General features: G+C 39.9%; 1 protein-coding gene across 3 annotated transcripts in view; it reads right to left on the bottom strand.

Annotated features, from left to right (window-relative positions):
* kpna5 (karyopherin alpha 5 (importin alpha 6)) overlaps positions 1-18,372 on the bottom strand; it is a 46,029-nt gene that overhangs the window by 8,873 nt on the left and 18,784 nt on the right. For all 3 annotated transcript variants that reach the window (XM_077598214.1, XM_077598215.1, XM_077598216.1), the window contains exons 4-13: positions 13,314-13,413; positions 12,908-13,002; positions 12,584-12,715; positions 5,405-5,493; positions 5,214-5,313; positions 4,329-4,492; positions 3,775-3,853; positions 3,539-3,664; positions 3,332-3,459; positions 369-547 (exon numbers count right to left, since the gene is read on the bottom strand). In XM_077598214.1, the coding sequence (XP_077454340.1) occupies positions 369-547; positions 3,332-3,459; positions 3,539-3,664; positions 3,775-3,853; positions 4,329-4,492; positions 5,214-5,313; positions 5,405-5,493; positions 12,584-12,715; positions 12,908-13,002; positions 13,314-13,413 (1,192 nt within the window). The remainder of the gene's footprint in view (positions 1-368; positions 548-3,331; positions 3,460-3,538; positions 3,665-3,774; positions 3,854-4,328; positions 4,493-5,213; positions 5,314-5,404; positions 5,494-12,583; positions 12,716-12,907; positions 13,003-13,313; positions 13,414-18,372) is intronic.

Raw genomic sequence — 18,372 nt, 5'->3', positions numbered from 1 at the left:
CAATACATTAGTACTATCAGGAAAAAAATATCACGTTGCTCAAAATTCATGTATTAAATATGGTACATTTGGCCATGAAGGGTTAAATTGGACATCAAATCTGGTCTGATCATCTAAACTAGAGGCTGCGGCCAGATCCAGCCCGCCACATCATTTTTTGGTGTGCAATCACTGGCTTCCTGTTTCTTGCTAAATGAAATTAAGATTGGTAGAAGCCTTCAAATAACCACAGAAATCAGAATGTTTGCCGTTTTCCTTTTTTCCAACCAAACATTTTTTAAAATTAAAACCGAACAAAGCAACAGGTAAGTTGGTATCATCAGTCATGTTCCTCTGTGCAAGACATGAGCTAAAATGTAGCACTGTACCGTATGCCTCCTCAATAAGGGCACAGTAAGGATTGATGCCTGTTCCATTCTTTTTGGCCTCCTGCTCTCCCAGTCGGAGAATGTTTTCCAGACCATTTAGAGACACCTGTACGATCTTAGAGTCCATCACCGTAAGAAGGTCACACATGGGCTTGATAGTGTTCAAAGAAACCAGGTACCTATTGACATCAAACAAGAAATCGTGATACATTGTCGGTTTACTTAATTACAACCACTCCCAATTTTAATATTGCATAAAGATTTTGCAATCATATTTTGCATGGGATTAATGTATTACAGATCTCAAATTTGTGAACCCTACTTTTTGGACTATGTGTCACATTTTGTTTTCATAGTTTGACTAGGTGATGCGACTGATATGTGAAATTGTTACAGGGAACCCCACCTAAAATGTGACGTTGGTTTTACATCCTATTTTTATGTTAGTAACTCATCTATAATATACAAGATTTGAAAAAAGGAGTTTAATATAATAGTCGGCCATTGTTGTTTAGGTGTTCTGAGTAGTGAGATAAAATTATGCTGGATGTAGCGTGTATCGTTCGCAATGAGCTCAACTCCTCAGCCTTTGCTGTTCGAGCCAATGCGGAACAAAAATAATGAAGACTGACCAAGACAGAAGTGAAAATTAAAAAAAAGACTAGACAACATGCGGGATGAATCTTTAATCACGTTTGATCGTGTGTGTGGTTAATGTTTACCAATGCCAAGGCAGAAGGAAAGAGTCTGCAGCAAAGAGTTTTACTTCGTTTCTAATGCTGCCAATGGTAAGGTACCTGTGCCCTGTGTGTGTGTGTGTGTGTGTGTGTGTGTGTGTGTGTGTGTGTGTGTGTGTGTGTGTGTGTGTGTGTGTGTGTGTGTGTGAAAATACATGCCACGTTGCATTTGTACGGTTTTTAATCGCTTAATAAGGGGAATTGCAATCATTAATAAGGGGAGCATTTAGCCGAGGTGGACAGGTAGTATGTAAGAGAATTCTTGAAACATGGATAGTGGTTGTTGTGAGACAGCCAATTGAATCGAATGCTTTTATTGTCATTATATGAGATAGAATGAGAGCGATGAAATGAGAGCCCAGTAGAGGGTAGTGATGTTCTAAAGTGAGAACCAATGCATCCGCGACAATATTTTCAAAATAAAATAACAGATAAGGAAATGCATTTACTTTTTGGGGGATTTCGTAACTTGGATCTTTTTCGTACCTCAAGTCACTCATTTGCATATTAAAAAATTTGTAACCTGAAAATTTCGTACCTAGAGGCATACGTAAGTAGAGGTATGACTGTATTTGGCTTTGCATTTTAACCCCAGGTAAGAAAAAAAAGAGCACGAAATACGACATCGCCCCAAAATGCACTGCGCTTCCACAAACATTGCTGCCATTGTGCATCTTTTTATATCATTGACAAAAAACATTTTTTTACTAGAAATACTATCAAATTCTAAACAGAATATTTATTGTTGCAGAGGCCAGAGGCTGTTTGTAGATCTCAATTTGTTGTTTATGCGTAATGTATCTTTTACTGCATGTTAGCATACCTTTAAACTACTCAGCCTGGTGTTCTCTATTTTTTCAAATGTCAAAAGATGAAAAGTTTGATATCAGATTATCTACAACCACCCAAGAAATAAAAAGTGACCTATACTCCAGTGCAACTAATGTCTTTTTTCCTTCTTTGCTATGCTTGGCTTTTTTTGGCTGGTGCGATTACCTATACTAGTTAAAAAAATACACTGTTTTCTGCATGGTGATTCAGTTGATTTTAGTTCACCATTGTTTCATGCCAAGCTTCATTAGCTCTCTGTTGGAAAATTGTAATAGTATGCAAAGAAAGAAGTTTCCAACTTGGGCTTTAAATTGATGAATGCACTCATAACTTGACTCAACCAAGTATGGACATCAAATATACTACTGTCAAACAATGTTCCTTGTAAGACGCGCAGGTTTGCAATTGCACACAACTCATGTGTTCTCTGTACACAGCAAACAAATGCAGCGCACAAAATAAAATCCAACCCGAATTGTAAAAAAAAAACATTACAATTTTTCTGTGCCATTTCGCAACCCAACTCAGAGAGTGGCAGCCTGTCAAAAGAAAAGAAACGGCAATCCGGATAAAACTATGACTAACGCTGTGTCCAGCCAATTATATGATGCTGTTCACGTAACCTGTGTTTACTTCCGCAGCTTACATGAGCAAATGTTAACAACATTGATTGGCTATGTTAGTTATGCGTAGGTGCCTGTGTTTTGTGGATTAGCATATACCTAATGGTTCGGTGGAGCTGCTGCCAACCCTTTATCATGGCGAAATGACCAGGCTGTGAAAGAGCCACTCAACAAGCCAAAGTAAAATAGAAATGCGGTTCTTTTAAGATGGAATGGGTGTCAGAGTATGTGCAAATAGAAGTAGCAGTAAAATTGGGTGAGAAAGGTCTCTTCTGCAAATCATGGAGTGAAGCTAAAGTTGTAAGCTAGTTTTCCAATGGAAAAATATTGTAAATAAGTGTAAGCTTGACTATCTCAAGTGACACATTCAGCAGAAGTCATTTGAATGAGAATGAGAAGTGAGAACATATGACAGATGTGAAAAATTTAAGTCAGATTTGTGCATATTCTAGTGACATTTATTAAGATGTTTTATCATAGATATTAATCATTACATTTTATTATGACTCGATCATTTATGGGTAGTAGACATGCACCTGCTTATGACATTTATGATGTTGCTCACACTGGTCCTCTGTGTGCTCAGGGAGCTTGTCTGTATGCCCAGACGTGAAAAATTAGAGGGAACATTGCTGTCAAAGCTTACCAAGTTACATAGATGGAAATGAAGATGTAATCAAAGAAATTACCACACAGAAAAACTAAAAGCTAAAAAAATACTACATAAATAGATTTGCCTTTGCACCCAATTGAAAATGCAAACATTTGCTACCTTATCTGAGCAGGTGTACCACCGGATGTGGCATTGGTTATTGCCCATGCTGCCTCTTTCCTTGTGCGGAACTCTGCCTTCTGAAGAATCTCAATCAGTACTGGGAAGATGTTGGCATCAATCACATTCTAGTAACAGGAGTATCAGGAACAAATTAATCAGCCAGTCTTGAGTGAGGAACATAAAACCTCTTCTAAGTAGCATTACTTGAATCTGAGCTCGATTTCCAGCAGTGATGTTGGACACAGTCCAACAGGCCTCCTTTTTTATAGACTCCTTGGGGCTGCTAAGCAAGTGTAGTAAACAAGGCAGAGCCGCACAGTTCAAGATCACCTGTGTTGATAAATAAATGCAAACCCATTTAAGACCGCATTCAAGAAGAATAAAGCTGGACTTGAATCCAGTGTGTGTGTGCGTGTAGTATGTAAATAGCTGGACTGGACCTGTGTCTGAATGTCATCTCCAGTAACAATGTTTCCCACTGCACGTAAAGCGGGAGAAACCACCTTGTAGTCGCTGTGCCTGGTGAGACAACACAAACAAATGAAATTAATTAAAATACAGTACCAGCACAATGAATTCATGTTGTAAGTAGTTCTGTGCATAGCATACACTAATCATTGCAACCACGGTATTTAAAAAAGCGTGGGGACTCAAGTGAACTAGATGTACCATTTTCTCACATATAACCCGCCCGCGCATATAAGCCACACCCTTAAAATTGCCTTAAAATTGTTGAATTTTACAATTTCTCGCGTATAAGCTGCCCCTTGATTCCCAATTTCACCTCCATCGTAACATGTATTTATGATAAAAAACATTTATTGTTTAATTTAAATTTCTGATTAAAGCTAGCCAGTTTTTGGATTACTGTCATCTTTTGTAAAAGCAGACAAATTTTCATTTAATTACATCATTGCCATGATGACAACTTGAGGAGGCTGCACATTAATGACAGTGCATTTAGGGATGATGGGTACAATTCAACGCTTCTTACATTAGCAGTTCGACTAGTCGGCGGCAGACTCCAGAGTCAATGACAGTCTGGATCTTCTCATTAGGTCCGTCAGACAAATAGGAGAGGGCCCAGCAGGCATCTGCTAATACATCTGGATCACTGCTAAAAAGAAGCCTGGATAGCACACTAAGGCACGGCGATACCTAAAACCATTTGAAGAGAAAGGAAAGACAAGAATAGATTAAGCGTAGAGCTGGGTGGGCGATATGTCAAAAATTGTTATCATGCAAAAAAATATATATCAGTTGATATCGATAATTATCACGATAACTATCACATATTTTTTCTTTCAAATTTCAAGCTTCTGTGACTAGGTAAATAAATTACTTTCCTCTTTATTCAACTATGAAAGTACCTATGTTACCATACTGTATAAGAAAAGACTTCAAAATATGATGATTTTAAAAACTATTTTTGTTGCTCTGTTGTGGAATAAAGTTAAGACAACTCCCTCCTTATCTTTTAGTGGATCATATCTGTGTTGTCCTGCATCTCATAATCCCAAATTTTGGCTGTGTTTACTGTTCTTTTGCGTTCATGCTGCGTGTTAGCCTCTAATGCTAACCTAAAAATATGTTTCCTTATCATCTTCTTCTGCTCCTGAACGTTGGTCTGGAACAAGCGTTCATCTTGCAACAGCACCCATGTTCTCTGTGGTGGTCGGGTGGTGTAATTGCAGTTTAAAATTGTCGAATTTTTATCAAAAGTTTGTATTATTATTGTTGACAAAATTTATTTCTTGATAATTATCGTTATTGTCTTATCGTCCTGCATTACGTAATCGTAAGGAGCAATTCACTTTACAAAAGAAAAGCTGCATCAAATAAAATAATGGTCATCTTCAATTCAGTTTGGATGACTGACCTTGGAGAAATCTGGTGGTGGGTTTTTCCCACGGCAAAGGTTGGAAAGAGCCCAAACTGCATTTCGAGTTGTTGTGAGACGGTTGGATTTTGCAAGTAGCCTGGAGGAGCAGCAGAGAGCGAGAATAATTAAATGTGGCTAAATAATGTACGACACATTAAGAAAACACAGAAACAGGATGGAAAACATACTGCTGTAGAGAGGGCAGGATGCCACAGTTCAGTACATAGTTTCTGCACTCTGCATTATCTCCAGCGATGTTTCCCAGTGCCCACACCGCCTGCAAAACACCACAGTGAACAGTTCTGCTATAGTGCTTCTCTGCCACTGTTTCACCTGAAGAGCTTAAAATTTTATGGTTGATTGTTCCATAAGGCCGAAAATAAATCTGAATTCAAATGTGAGTCATGAAAAGTAAAAGAGTGAAGTGGAGTGTCCCCACTTTTAGGAGCCCAGAGTGCTTTCAAACTAGATGAAGCCCTCAGAGGGCATACCAATGCCTAATCAGACAATTTAAAAACATTGCCTTTCTTGTAGAGTAGGTAAACTACACCTTTACCCTCATGAATCAGGAGTTCTTGGAAAATTATTTTTCTGACTTCTGACCTTTGACCTCATTACCCCAAAATATTATTACATTTTCCATTTCCTATTACGCAGCTGGGTATGATGACAATTAGGCTTTTGTCTAGTCAATGATGATGACAAGCCTAAGTCTGATTTTTTTTTTAATTATTTTATTACAAATATATGCTCCAAGTTTGATAATAATGTCTTAGTTGAGTTATCTTGAACACAAACATACAGACAAACCGGTACAGAACCGAATGATCATTCAACAAAATCTTTAGACCAGACCTAAACTGTTTTCGGGCTGACCTAGTGCTGGTCAAACTATTCGATGATTAATTTCTTTCTAAGGATCGTAGTGGGGTAAAAAAATAAAACAAAAACTTCTTTTTTTTATTTACTGGAAATTTAAATGTCAACATTGGATAAAATAATAAAAACTTATACCATCTGACTATAGTACAGTGGTACCTCGAGATACGAGCTTAATTCGTTCCGGGACTGAGTTCGTATGTCGATTTTCTCGTAACTCAAACGAACGTTTCCCATAGAAATGAACTAAAAACAAATTAATTTGTTCCAATCCTTTGAAAAAACACCAAAAACAGGATACTGGATTGGAAAAACATTTTTATTTGTTCTAATTCACCATCTATTAACAAAGTAACAAATAACTAGTGGTTTAATAGTGTACTAAAATGTGTTTAATATTATTAAAATTAGACGGATTTTGCGGCGGGGAGAGAGACGGACAGAGAGAGAGGGGGGGAGACTTTTTGCACGGCAACGCGCTCATAACATAACAAACAAATTTAAATGAACTTGGATTACGATGCAGACACACTCAAAGGTAAATTTAATCTAACCTTACACTAAACTTAATTCAAATTTTGTTTTAAATTTTGACACCTTTCTTCACCCAGGTTGGCTCTATTTGCCCCACCTCCACCCTGACTTTCAGATGCAACCTAGATGTTTGCTTTTGTATTCCCTTCAAAATATTCCGAAAATGATGCACAGAAATGTCCTCACAATGGGATAATGCACGGCCACCTGCCAACGAGAAGTAGTATATACGCCATTCGCACTGACTAACAGGAAAAAAAACTGAAAAAATGCAACGCTCCACCCAGTGCTCGCAGAGACATTACACAAGGGAGTTGCGACCAGAGAGACATTACACGAGGGAGTTGCGGGGAGAGAGACAGTGCCCAAATTGTGTCGTATCTCAAGATAAATATTTGCTCAAAATTTTACTCATATCTCAAATTGCTCGAATGTCGGGGCACTCGTATGTCGAGGTACCACTAAAGCTTAATTGGTGCTGGTGACTGAGTATACTGAGTGGGTGAGCACGCTAAAGTGTCCTCAACTTAGTGCATGGAATGCCATGGAGAGTAGTGGTGCCTCGGCTCATTCACATTTTGTAAAGAAAAAAAAAACATTAATTGATCAAATGACTAAAAAAATATTTTGGGCGGGTGTATCGAAAATAATATACATTTCTTTCATTAGTAATTTATGAAAACCCAATTTAAAAAATTGTGTAGCTAGAGATCTCAATACAATGGCATGTATTGAATTGTATTATACAGTACAGTAGTACCTCGGTTCTCCACCACTATCCATTCCAGAAGGCTGTTCGAGAAGTGATTTGTTCAAAATATGAAATCAATTTTTCCCATTATAATTAATTGAAAAAGAAGTTCTAAGCCTAAAAATAGTTGTTTTTAAAGAAAGTGGCCTTACTATTTCCATTTGCCTGCTTTGGAGCCATTATTGGGGGTTAATACAGTCCTCAATATGAGGAAAAAAACAATCAGTAAATATAGCTAACTGCTATGAGTCTGGGGGTGAGTGAAACAGTTGGAGACAAAAGCAGGTATTCAAACAGGCACAGGCGAGTGCACTAATGTAAAATTTAATAACAATGTGGTTCACAAATTAAAGCCTTAAATACAATAAAGTGGGAAAAGGTAACAACACGGCAAAACTAGCTTACTGGGGGAAAACACGAAGGGACACGAACCACACGGACAAAATGTAAACGCAAACACTCAAACAGGAATAATACTTCAACAAGGCTGGAAGTGCACCATCTACCAAGTCGAGGTTGGCTGCCGAGACTACGTTGAGCTGTTAACAACACGCCTCCTGAGGGACGCATGGGTGACTGGAGGCAACCTGAGGAAGGCTATACAAAAAGCTGGTAGAGGAGGCAGAGAAAGGCAGAGAAAGGTGGCCTGAGGAGAAAGGAAAGGAGCTGGGGAAAACAACAACTAACCCCAAAAACGGCTACAGGGGGCAACAGCTATCAGCTCCAGGAGGTGACAGGGAGACATCTATGTCACTGCTATGCTACCAGGAGATGTTCCAGGATTAAAGGATCGAAACGTCAATTAATGGTGGTCCCTGGCTGATGAAGCTGCAGCTGACCCGTGGGCACCAGAGGAGGTGCGACAGGCAGCAATGCCAAGTAGGAAATAACATCTACCTGTAAATCAACTGAAGTTCTGGAAATCCAGTGACTACTGTGAACAGGGCAGTTGGAGTCTAGGAAAGACTGGAGGACAGCCAGGAAAGACTGGATCGCAGCAGAGAAAGACTGCGCCGGGAGTGGGCGGCTAGTTACCCAACCCACTAGTCCCTCTTAAGAGGGACATCCACATTTAACTGCGAAGAACCCAAGGAAGAAACAACCCGGAGGCCTTCCGAGAGGCGGGAAGATGGGCCTAATAGGACGGACCACATGATATTGACGATGGCAACGGAAAAGGACGAGTATACCAGCACTCCAGTTAATGAGATCCTCTGAAAGTGTGCTTGCGGATGGGAAAAGGCGACCACGTACAGGAGACTACGAATCCACCAGGGGAAGGCAAAGTGTAAGATCAGAGGCCAACAGCTACCTTGCACCACGACAGCGGGAGAAACAAGAGGGACCAGGAGCCAGGTAGAAAACCACAGTGCCAAAGGACCCAATGTTGCTGAAAGCTGGGAAGGTGGAGAGGAAGAAAGCATCTCGGTAGAGACTGAGCCCCCACGCGAACACCAAGACCGAGTCCACACCATCTCACACAGAACAGAGGCACAAACAGACCAAGAAACCAGCAAGAAGAAGAAAAGATCAAATGGCCAAAGTCAAATGAAGCAGAGACATGGCACTTTTTGGACACAGACCTGATCAAGAACCTGGAGGAAAGGTTGCAGGGAGGTGTCGAAGCCAAGCTTAATCTGTTCGGGGATGTCATATATCAGCGCTGCATAGACAGGTTCAGTGAAATTACCTACAAGCAGAAGACTATCAGCAGAGAACCACGCCAGCTTTGTCACGAAGGAGGGGAAAAGAGATACACCAGGCCAAGAGAGACACGAAGGCCCTTTTCCCATGGTCAGGAGTGGGACATGAGGGGTGACCTCAACAGGCAGGTCCGATTCCCCATGGAGATCATCACTACATCACTCTGCCCAGACATTGTGCTATGGTCCTCCAAAGCAAGAGCAGTGCACCTCATAAAACTAACAGTACCATCAGAGGAGGGGATTACATGGCGGAAGAACACAGCATTCCAAGACAAACACTTGCCAGAAACCTTTTCTGCGCACATGCCACAAAGCTTGAGATAGGCTAAAGCACATTTGGACAAGCCAGCTTCATTTTAGAATAAGGTGTTGTGGACTGATGAAACTAAAATTGAGTTATTTGGACATAGAAAGGGGCGGTATACATGGCGGAAGAACACAGCATTCCAAGACTTGCTACCCCACAGTAAAATTTGGTGGTGGTTCCATCATGCTGTGGGGCTGTGTGGCCAGTGCAGGTGCTGGCAATCTTGATAAAGTTGAAGGTCGCCTGGATTCCAGTTAGTATCAGCAGATACAAACAATGCTCTGGGGCTGGATAATTCAACAAGACGACAGTATTTATACTGTTCCATTTTTACTAAGGCATTCATGCAGAGGAACAAGTACATTGTTCTGGAATGGCCATCTCAGTCCCCAGACCTGAATATTATGAAAAATCTGTGGTGTGATTTAAAGCGGGCTGTCCATACTCGGAAACCATCAAACCGGACTAAACTGGAGATGTTTTGTAAAGAAGAATGGTCAAAAATACCTTCAACCAGAATTCAAATCCTTATTGGAAGCAATAGGAAGCATTTAGAGGCTGTTATTTCTCGAAAAGGAGGATCTACTAAATATTGAAGTAATTTTTCTGTTGAAGTTCCAAATTTATAGACCTGCTTACTTTTGTTTAAATAATGTTTTTGCAGACTCTGTAAATCCTATGAACCTCATTTCACTTCTCAAATATCACTGTGTTTGTCTGATACAAGATACATTTAACTGGAATTGCTGATCCAAACAACCAATGATTTCTAAAAGGAAAATCTTGAACATGATCAGGGGTGCCCAAACTTTTTCATACAACTGTATATTTAGTAGAAAGATCCCTATCAAAGAAAAATATTTTTGCAGACTTTTTTTCCCATTGCCATGGCATTGTTCAATCAAGATTCAGATGTGCATAAATTGAAATCAGAAGACCATAATTTCAATCTACTCAATTAGATAAATAAGCATACAGGAACATACGGGAACAGGAAGTGAGACTGGTAATGCGGTCTGTGAACACCAGGAAGGCTGCTGGCCCAGACGGAGTACCTGGGAAGGTGCTCAAAGCCTGTGATGACCAGCTGGCTGGAGTCTTCACAAAAATTTTCAATTGTTCCCTGCAACAATCCATCATTCCATCCTGTCTGAAATCTGCCACCATTATCCCTGTCCCCAAAAAGCCAACCATTGACAGCATGAATGATTATAGGCCTGTTGCACTCACGCCTGTGATCATGAAGTGCTTTGAAAAGTTGGTAGCCCGCCATATCAGGAATACAATCCCTCCCTCAATTGACCCTCACCAGTTTGCTTATAGAGCAAACAGGTCCACTGAGGATGCTATTGCCATTGCTCTTCATACAGCACTGAGCCACCTGGAACACCATGGGAACTACGTGAGGATGCTCTTCATTGACTATAGCTCAGCCTTCAACACCATAAAACCGGACATTCTGACTGACAAACTCTCCCACCTTGGACTATCCTCTTCAATCTGCTGCTGGATAAAGAACTTCTTGACCAACCGATCACAGACTGTTAGACTTGGTCCCCACCTATCTTCCTCCATTACACTGAGCACTGGCTCCCCTCAAGGCTGTGTACTGAGTCCTCTTCTGTACTCCCTGTACACATACGACTGTACACCCACCCACCAGTCTAACGCCATCATCAAATTCGCTGACGACACCACTGTGGTCGGACTCATCTCAGGAGGGGATGAGTCGGCCTACAGAGATAAGGTCAACAAACTGTCTTCGTGGTGCGCGGTGAACAATCTCACACTGAACACCACAAAAACTAAAGAAATAATCCTGGACTTTCGCAAACACGGCACATATCTGGCCCCACTCCTCATAAATGGAGTATGTGTAGACAGGGTCCAGTCCTTTAAATTCCTGGGGGTCCACGTCACGGATAAGCGCTCATGGTCTACAAACATCACGGCAGTAGTGAAGAAGGCTCAGAAACGACTCAATTTCCTCAGGGTACTTAGGAAGAACAACTTGGGCACCAAGATTCTGATAACCTTCTATAGAACCACTGTAGAGAGCATCCTGGCGTACTGCATCACAGTGTGGTACGCTGGAAGCACGGCGGCAGACAAAAAGGCCATGCAGAAGGTGATTAACACTGCCCAGAGGATTGTCGGCTGCTCTCTGCCCTCACTGGAAGACATTGCCAGCCCTCGTTACCTCAGCAGAGCCAGGAACATCATAGGGGACCCTTACCACCCTGGTCACAATGTGTTCCAGCTGCTGCCCTCTGGCAGACGCTATAGGTCCCACAAAGTACGGACAAATAGGCTTAAGGACAGTTTTTTCCCCACATCCATCAGAACTCTAAATTTGCGGTAACACAACACACATTCCCTTCTGAGGTAATATGAAAAGATGTTTGGGTGGTGATCTGCCTCCTACTGGCTGACTCAAGGTAAGTGAAAGACAGTGAGAGGTAAGTGACCTGTATCCATAACAGCAGAATGCCAATTACAAGTCTGTAACTATCACTTATTTAGGTCTTTTGCTGAGTAAACGTAGCTTATGGAGAAGCACCACCAATTTCGTCATACGCAGTTTCTGGGTGTGATGACAAGTAGGCTTTTTTGTTGTTGATAATGACGACAGGGCCTATGTCCGATTATTATATTCTTCTTCATAAATTCTTACGTTATAGCAAAAATCAAGGACAAAAATATATATAGTCTAGAAATGTAATCCCCCAATTTCTACCCGAAATTTTGTTGGTGTTGTATTTGTGTTAGGTTCATTAGTCTCACATTTATTATGTTTGCTCGCAATGAATAACGCTTCGCTTGCAACCGTGATAAACAACGGGAAGGTCGCTCCTCTATCCAGCTGGACTAATCAAAGTTGTTTTGAGAAACATCGACCTCTCATACAGTCACTCATACCGAAGATCCAGGAGGACTTTCAATTGTTTTGACTTTGACTTCGCACCAGGTGGTGATACCGCTTCCCCTTCGAAGGACTTGCAATTGTTTTTATTTCTGAATATCCGATAGACCTTCAATTGTTTTGAATAGATGATGCTTGTTAAATCTTATGTAATAGATGATGCTTGTTCTTATGTAATCTTATGTAATAAATGAGCAGGAGAGGATTCGATTCGGGAGAATGATCTTGTCCGAAGACGCGTTTGCATTCATGTTCTCACACTCTCACCTGTTCCTGTACATCTTCATATTCCGAGTTCAGCAGCTCAATGAAAATAGGCACAGCTCCTGTTTCAATCACAACTTTGGTGTGCAGGAAGGTGCCTGAGGCAATATTGGTTAAAGCCCAGGCTGCTTCAAACTGAAAACAAACACAAACAATATTCACTGGACAATTGAACAATTCTTCTCTCTTCAACAAGCATGTGCATAGAAAAAGACACCCTGCCGAAGTAGTGGGTTGCGAGATAAAGCACCACCTGTGATTGAAATGATGGATCGAAAATGTAAGTATCATGAACCGAGAATTCTGTGATTAAAGAAAGCATTTTACCTGCAATGTGCAGTTCTCACTTCTTTTCAGGAACTCAACAAACTTATTCACAACCCCAGGAATGGCAATAACCTCATCTATGGGTGGGTTAGGCTCTAAAACAGAAAATTGGGGTTTTAATGTAGACTTCAGTGGTAGAGGGTGTTCTTGTAACTCAAGGTACCAAGCAACTGCTATCTTTAATGTTACACAAATTTAAAAAGAGAAAAAAAAACAGATGAAGATGAACTTTTACCAACAACACAATTTCTTTGCATTCAGCCACTTTTGTGTCACCAACAACCAGGAAATACTAAAAAAGCTTTGGACTTGGTATAAATATGGCCTAAAAAATAATCCACTTTCATGTATACATTTATTGTTTTTGATAAATTACAACTATATTTTTTGAAGAGGACACACAAACCTTTGGAGAGCAGTTTCCGGAATTTTTGGGTAGCTATCAGTTGATGGTCTGGATCTTCAGAGGAAATCATCTGAACCATATCAGGTGTTATGACAGCATCCTGCACAGATGTCAGCAAGAAAAACATCAATACAATATTATAATGGAAACATTCAGTGCAAAGCATAAGACAGAAAACACCAACTGATAACTACTCAATTACTTACTATAGTGCAAAATGATTCCACAAATGCGGGCCATTGATTTACAGCAATATTAGTACAGTGCCCTGAAAAAGTATTTGCCTCCTTCCTGATGTCTGTGTTTTTTGCATATTTATCACACACAAAGGTTTCAGATCATCGAACAAATATTAGTATGACACAGAGACAACCTGAGGAAAGAGAAAATGCAGTTTCTAAATGATGATTTTCTTTACCAAGGCAGAAAGAATTACAAACTTATCTGGCCCTCTGAAAAAAAGTCATTGCCCTCTGAACCTAACACATAACGGTTTGTGCTACCTTTGGCAGCAATAACTAAATCAAGTGTTTACGATAATTTGTGATATAATATAATATAATCGGACATAGGCTTTGTCATCATCATTGACTCGACAAAAGCCTAATTGTCATCATACTGCGTATGACGAAATTGGTAATTGGTGATGAGACTTTCACAAGGTTTTGGAGGAATTTTGGCCCATTCTTCTGTGCTGAATTGTTTCAATTCTGCATTATTAGAGGGTTTTCTAGCATGAACATCCAGTTTCAGATCCCACCACAGCATTTCAATAGGATTTAAATCCAGACTTTGATTTGGCCACTCCAAAACCTTAACTTTGTTTTTTTAGTGGACCTGCTGGTGTGCTTTGGATTGTTGTCATGCTACATGCTCCAAGAGTGCTGGGGTTTGAGCGCACGAACGTTCTCCTTCAAAATTTGCTGGTAGACAGCAGAACTCATTCTTCCATCAAATACAGCAAGTCGTCCTGGTCCTGAGGCAGTAATGCAGCCCCAGACCATCACACTGGCACCACGATGCTTCACTATTGGTATAGTGTTCTTTTGATGGAATTCTGTGCCATTTTTTTCACCAAATGTAACGGGCCACACACCTGCCAATAAGTTCAACTTTTGTCCACAGAATGTTCTTCCAAAAGTGTGGAGGTGCATCTAGATCTTTTTTGGCAAACTTAAGATGAGCCTTCATATTCTTTTTGGAAATGCCAGCTATGGCCAGTGTTTTTCTTATTGTAGAGTCATGAACATTGACCTTAACGGAGGCCAGCGAGGCCTGCAATTCTTTCCATGTTTTCCTACGTTCTTTTGTGACCTCCTGGAAGAGTCCCCGTCGCACTCTTGGAGTAATTTTAGCTAGCCGACCACTTAGGGAAAGGTTTGCCACTGTTCCCAGTTCTCAGCATCTGTGGATATTGCCTCTTGACAGTAGTTTGTGGAAGCCCCAAAGCCTTGGAAATGGCTTAGTAACCTTTTCTAGAATGATAGATGCCCATCTCTTTTTTTCCCCATTTCTTGAATTCCTTTGATCATGGCATGATGCCCTGATCTTGTAGCCTACTTCACTTTGTCTGACGCATTCTATTTAAGTGTTTTGTTTATTCAACACGTGGTGATAATCAAGTGTGGGTATGGCCTACAATTGTGATTAGTCACAGTTACTTTGCAATTTAACAAAGGGGGCAATTACTTTTTCACAGAGGCCCAGACAAGTTTATAATTTCTTCTGCCTCGGTAAATAAAATCATCATTTAGAAACTCTCTTTCCTTGGGTTGTCTCTGTGTCATACGAAAATTGATTTGATGGTCTGAAACCTGTGTGTGTGTGTGGGTGTGTGTGTGTGATAAATATGCAAAAAAACACAAATCAAGAAGGGGGCAAATACTATTTCATTGCACTGTAGATTTGCACTTTGAAGGAAAAAAAAAAAGGAATAGGGGCTAAAATATCTGTAAAGATCATTGGGCATAAATGAATATACAATCGTACCTCTACTTACGAAATTAATTGGTTCCATAACTTTTTTTCGTAACTTGAAAATTTTGCAAGTAGGTGTACGTTATATGTAAAATCTCTAATTCGTTCCACGGCCCTCACGCAACCGTCCCAATTTTGTATGAAAGATACAGAAAAATGAGAGAAAATTATAGGGAAATTATTTATTAATGTTTTAAAATAAATAAAGCATGTGAAAATATGCCCTGCGCCGCTGAAATAGCTCCCTCCGCGGCCGTTATACTCGGTGACGTCATACCCATGTTTGTCCGCCAGATAGGGGCAAGAGCCTGATCTACCAGGGCCGAAAGCCATCCACTTTGTAGTACATTTTAGATTTTTACATGTGCCCTATGTGCGTGTGTGTGAGAAAATATGTGCCGGATTGCATTTGTATGGTTTGTAATCGTGATAAGGCGAATTGCAATCATGAATAAGGGGAGCATTTAGCCAAGGTGGACAAGTATGAAAGCGAGAATCTTGAAACATGGATAGTGGTTGTTGTGAGACAGCCAATTGAATTGAATATGAGATAGAATGAGAGCGATGAAATGAGAGCCCAGTAGAGGGAAGCGATGTTCTGAAGTGAGAATCAATGCATCCGTGACAATATTTTCAAAATAAAATAACGGATAAGGAAATGCATTTACTTTTGGCGGGATTTCGTAACTTGCATTTTTTTCGTATCTAGACTCACTCATTTGCATATAAAAAATGTGTAACCTGAAAATTTCATACCTAGAGGAATACGTAAGTAGAGGTATGACTGTACCTCAATGAAAGCATTTAGAGCTTGATGGGACTGGCAACCAAAAATCTGATTTTTAGGCAATCCAGTTTAGATGTGCTGTTGTAGTCTGAAAAGTCACAAACAACAGAAACACGATTTCTAATAGACTGGGGTTCCGGCAACCATAGGTTCTGAAGCCGCATGCGGGACTTTAGCCCTAGTGTTTTTTTCAAAAATGATGGAAAATGGGGGGGGAGAAATGTGTTTTTTGATTTAATATGGTTCCTGGTGAGGACAAACATGACATAAACATTCTTAATGTTTTCTAGAGGTGTTAGAATGTGTAGAGTAAATATTACATTTTAACATTTCTGTCAACGAAGATTTGCGTCATAGCTTGCGACACGTTTATATGAGCAGTGCCAGATGGTAGCCACGTTGCTCTTGAAAATCCTTCATAAAAATAAGAACACTAATAATCCCAAGGGGAGAATAGAAAAACAACTGAGGAAAACAAAGGATTAATTGCTTTTTTTTTTTTCATTTTCTGAACCGCTTTATCCTCACTAGGGTCACGGGGGATGCTGGAGCCTATCCCAGCTGACTTTGGGCCAAAGGCAGGGGACACCCTGAATCGGTGGCCAGCCAATCACAGGGCACAAGGAGACAAACAATCATTCACGCTTCCACTCAAACATAGGGGAAATTTAGAGAGTCCAATCAGCCTACCATGCATATCTTTGGAATGTGGGAGGACACCCATGCAGGCCCAGGGAGAACATGCAAACTCTACACAGGTGGAGACCTGGATTTTAACCCAGGACACCCCCACTGTGAGGCCGACACGCCGGGCCGCAATGTTTCTTGGACCAAATCATTTGCATTCACTCCCAATGTGAGGAATTCCCTGAATGCTCACTTTGTAGCGAGAAGTTGTCAAATAACAAATAAGAGTCATGTGAAAAGACATTTTCAGGTAAAGCATGCTACAATTGCAGCGGAGTACGCTGATGGGAAAGAGAGAAAAGGTGCGATTGCATTAATTCTGAAGAAATTAGAGCAAAACAATAGATTCAAGAAGAGGATTGCATCTCCAAACTCAACTACTGCATCAAGTTTTCTTGCAAAATTAGGAGATAATAAAGTGTGAAAACGGTTCACAGATGGCGAAAGGGCACGTTGGATTTTACTGTTTTGTCGAATCGTCAAAATAATGCCATCAAAGAGGTTTATTTAATTTCATCAAAGTAATGAAATACAATTCATTAATATTGTAATGAAGTTAAACTTGAGGTGGCATCGTACAACAGAGCAGTCAAGTGGTACGTCGTTCTCTACAGAATGCACTTTAGGGAAAATAAACATTTAATCATTTTAGTCATTTTGATAGTAGGTCAATATCGATACATACGGCATGTGTTGCCTTTATTATAAGGCTTTTAATTTTTTTGTGGCTACAGACAATTTTGTTTTTCTTTTTTTCATCTAATATAGTGCTTTCAACATATGTTTGGCGACCCCTGTGCTAGACAGATTTAAACCACATGCGGTAGGCGGTTTCATATCCAATATGAACAAGAGGCTTTTGAATTTGGACACCTCAAATGGGATTTTTACTATGACGTCATCCCATGTGACGGAAAACTGAGTGAAATACGTTAACATCTTTGCCTTGGTTATCGCACAAGAAGGTTTAAATTTAGTGTAACGTGAGATTAAAACTTATTTTTAAGTGTGTGTTAGTAAAAAACTCCCATTAACCTGTTTTTTTTAATTTATATCAAGCGGAGAGGAACTATTTTCACTGTGAGTACTGTATTTAAAGTATTTACATTTTTATATATATAGATTATATTTAGGTATTAATACATTACAGTCTTTTGATATGCTTATAGCTGTAATATTTAATAAATATACACTTTTTGATAACTGCACTTGCATTTCTGTATAGGTGCGTAAGCATGTATTGTGGTAGTCATATTGGGGGTGATCCTACTTTGCAGTTTTTCATTTATCGTGGCCATGTCTGGTCTACATCAACCGCGATATTCGAGGGATTACTGTGTTCAGTTTTGCTACAATCAGTTTTCTGAGAATTGTTAATTTTCCTAGATTCTATCTTCGACCTAAATTTCATGGTACAAGTGAAGCAAGCATTGTATAAAACCCAGTGATGTTGAAATGGTAAAAACTGTTGTTGTATTAATTGAGAAAGTGTATTAATATCTTCTTTTCAAATAGGGGGTATTCAAGTATGATGTGCAATGTAAATGTGAGAGCAAAAAACAAAAGCAAACAAATACTAAAGGCAAGAAATTAAGACATGAAAACAAA

This window comes from Stigmatopora argus, chromosome 4 (genome assembly GCF_051989625.1).
Source record: "Stigmatopora argus isolate UIUO_Sarg chromosome 4, RoL_Sarg_1.0, whole genome shotgun sequence".
Taxonomy (NCBI): Eukaryota; Metazoa; Chordata; class Actinopteri; order Syngnathiformes; family Syngnathidae; genus Stigmatopora; species Stigmatopora argus.
Note: the sequence above shows the minus strand (reverse complement) of the source record. Positions and strands in the feature narration are given on the sequence as shown.